The sequence below is a fragment of the Cebus imitator genome, unplaced genomic scaffold (assembly GCF_001604975.1).
Source record: "Cebus imitator isolate Cc_AM_T3 unplaced genomic scaffold, Cebus_imitator-1.0 Scaffold91, whole genome shotgun sequence".
NCBI classification, from domain to species: Eukaryota; Metazoa; Chordata; class Mammalia; order Primates; family Cebidae; genus Cebus; species Cebus imitator.
This window is the reverse complement of record NW_016107406.1, coordinates 3,787,433-3,790,654: the sequence shown is the minus strand read 5'-3', so window position 1 is coordinate 3,790,654 and position 3,222 is coordinate 3,787,433. Positions and strand designations below refer to the sequence as shown.

The 3,222-nt window shown below is 53.8% G+C and overlaps 1 protein-coding gene across 8 annotated transcripts in view; it reads right to left on the bottom strand.

Moving 5' to 3' along the window:
• Positions 1-2,327: 2,327 nt before the first annotated feature.
• The window catches only part of SLC4A3 (solute carrier family 4 member 3), a 14,560-nt gene continuing 13,665 nt past the window's right edge, over positions 2,328-3,222 (bottom strand). For 6 of the 8 annotated variants that reach the window (XM_017535292.2, XM_037740889.1, XM_017535295.2 and 3 more), the window contains one exon: positions 2,347-2,629. In XM_017535292.2, the coding sequence (XP_017390781.1) occupies positions 2,552-2,629 (78 nt within the window). In that variant the 3' untranslated portion in view covers positions 2,347-2,551. Of the gene's footprint in view, positions 2,630-3,222 lie in introns of all 8 variants that reach the window. The other 2 variants (XM_017535294.2, XM_017535291.2) reach the window with 2 other exon arrangements.

The window sequence follows — 3,222 nt, the reverse complement described above, 5'->3', positions numbered from 1 at the left end:
CAGCCAGGACCAGGACGCATTCCCTGTTTCAGAAGGCCCCACCCCTCTTTTCATTTTGCAGTGGAGGAACACCCACAGTTCACAGCTGTTTGCCAAGCAGAGATGACTGACACCATCTGTGTCCAATGAGGAATCCAGCTTTCTGAGCCCACATTGCCATTTCCTTGCAGGGGCTGGAAAAAGTGCAGGTTTCTTCCTGTGGGGTCTAGGAATCCCAGAGATCAAACAGGGGTGCATGCCCGCATCCAGGCCCCCAAGAAGGAGCAGGGCTCTGGGAAGGAACCAGGGTTCTCATGTGCAAAGCCTCGCAACCAAACTTGTCTGAGTGGCCCCTGCCATCTGTGTTTGGAATGTCCCTTCTAGGTTTTGCGTTTGACCTTGACTTTGTTCCTTGGCACAGTTCTTTTGAAATTCCACCCAGCCTTGGCCAATCTAAAGGAAAAGGAATCTTGTCCTTACATAAACCAAGGGAGAGGCTAGATGTAGTTAGAAGCCACCATGGCACCCGAGACCCAGGGAGACAGGGTGGAATGGAATAAATGCTTACACCCGGACGAAAATCCAGGGCAGCTGGAGGGCTCTTCTCTTCCTTAGGAACACAACAAACAGCCTCACGTGGCCTGTCCCTTCTCTCCTGACCAGCTTTGGGGCACCAGCGGTTGGCCTGAACACCTGGGAGTGTATGGTAACCGTACCTGACCGCAGGCACTTCAGCCTGAGAATGGCCCTGCGTGGCAGACGTGCCTGAATGTGTGTTCCAAACTAGGGAATCTGGGAGTGGCCGACCTGGAGATTCATTGTCTATCAGAAACATCTGAGCCCTGGACCGTGAAACACCGGCGTTCAGGAAATCAAAGCCCAAGTCTGGGTTGAATGAAGCTCCCCAGGCAGAGGTTGTTAGGGAAAGGTGCTAAGTGGAAATGCTATAGAAAATGCTTTTTGCAATCGGTTTTGGTTTCTCCTGCCCCACTCACTACTACTGGACTCTGTCCCGTGTATGTAAGTCCAAATAAAACCCCATGTCTCATTTGCTGGTCTCCATCTCCTCTTCTACCTCTTGGTGCCTTCCCCACTAGAGTTGATAGGGGTTCAGCACATTGGGGAGCAAAATGGGAAAAAGAGAAGAAAGGAGCAGCACCAGCTCGGGAGGAAACTGCTAATTCAAGGCTGAGGGATCCCCGGCCCTGGATGCCCTGAGCTGCCCAGGGCTGTGGAACACGGAACCTGCCTGACCTGGCTGGTCTCCCCCGGAGGAACTGGATGCGCTTGAATGGGCTCTCTGAGCACCGCGGATCCACCAGGTGGCAGTGCTGCTATTCCTCAGTCGGGACAGAGCCTGCAGCATGCGAGAGCGGCCACCGGAGGGCAACGGGGGACAATGCTCTCCTTCACTCTAGAGGTTGCCTAGCAACTATGACGCAATGGGCTCCCGCTCCCCTCAAGTATCCCAGGTTATTTCTGGCAAAACAGAGACTGTTGCACAAGGAGTGGCCTCAGGAATCCCAAAACTGCCTCTCTAAGCCAGCAGAAGCTAAAATGGTCCAGGGACCCCAAATCCAGCACCACCCTGGCGTCTAGGGGACTGGGCTGCTATCTCTGTTCCACCGAAGGCCAGACATCAAGAAAAGAAGAGAGGCCTGGCGCGGTGGCTCTGGCCTTTAATCCCAGCACTTTGGGAAGCCAAGGCAGGTGGATCACTTGAGGTCAGGAGTTTGAGACCAGCCTGGCCAACATGGTGAAACCCCGCCTCCACTAAAAATAAAAAAAAAAAAATTAGCTGGGTGTGGTGGCTCATGCCTGTAAGTCCCAGCTACTTGGGAGGCTGAGGCAAGAGAATCGCTTGAACCTGAGAGGCAGAGATTGCAGTAAGTCAAGATGGCGCCACTGCACTCCAGCCTGGCAACAGAGTGAGACTCTGTCTCAAAAAAAAGGAGAAGAGAGACATTCCCTCTGTGGCCACACAGTCCCTGGAGATGCTCTGATTTCCCCAGTGGCTACACTGAAGCAACTTCCTCCCCTCCCCTCCCTGGTTCTCCCCCCTTGCTAAGCAGGGGCTAGATTCACGGGCATGTGACCTTGAGCAGACCTTGAGTAGACCTTGAGTGCCCCCCGCCACCGCCCGCTCCTCAGCTGCACTTGAGGGGCCTGGGAGGTGTTGATAAGGCCCAGCTCTGGCCTTCTGTGGTCTTGATTCTCTCTTGTTCTCCCAAGGACTCTGTCCTTGGCTCAAACCTCTCCCTGGTTTTGATGACCCTGAAAATAGAATTCTCCAACTCCAAATGGATAAGTATGACCTGAGAAACCAAAGATGGAACCAACAGAGTGAGGCAGACACGAGACAAGGAGTGTGGTTATAATGAGCTCAAAGCCTGTGCCGGTCTGGTCTGTGAAAGGAGAGGCGCGATCAACGCCCCAGGCAGAAGTCACGGGGGCCACTCTAGCCGTGGCATCAGGTGTGGTTCCAGGCACATCTCTGAGTCCTGAGGAGCCCCCGGGCCCAGGTGTCCATCCCTAATGTCTTGGGGTATCTGAGGGGCACTGTCTTCAAGGGTCACACTGGCATGTGCAGCTCATTGTACTCATCCTGGCCATCCTCATCAAAGTTTGGTTCAGCATCTTCTGAGTCCAGCTGCAAAGGGAGCAGAAGGTTAGGGGAAGCAGGGAAGCATCCTCATCCCCTCCTGTTCTCCACCTCCTCCTCCAACCTGCAGCCCTCCCTGCTCCCTGACCTTTCCTGGGCCTGTCTGCAAGTACCATGACCCCAGGTGGCAGCACTGCCCTTGGCCAAAGCCTTCAGGCCACCTCCCAGACCAGACACTTGGCCCCTCCTGGTGATAATAATTATTATGAATCTCTTTCCTGAGGCCACTTCTAGTAGCTGTGGTACCTTTGTACACCATGTTTGAGTAGGATACATTGCAAAAGGATTTTTCATGGCCGGGCACAATGGCTCATGCCTGTAATCCCAACACTTTGGCAGGCCAAGGTGGGAGGATTGCCTGAGGTCATGAGTTCAAGACCAGTCTGGCCAACACGATGAAACCTCATCTCTATGAAAAATACAAAAAAATTAGCCGGGCGTGGTGGCATGCGCCTGTAATCCTAGCTACTCAGGAGGTTGAGGCAGGGGAATTGCTTGAACCAGGGAGGTGGAGGTTGCAGTGAACTGAGATTGCGCCACTGCACTCTAGCCTGGGTGACACAGCGAGACTCAGTCGCTAA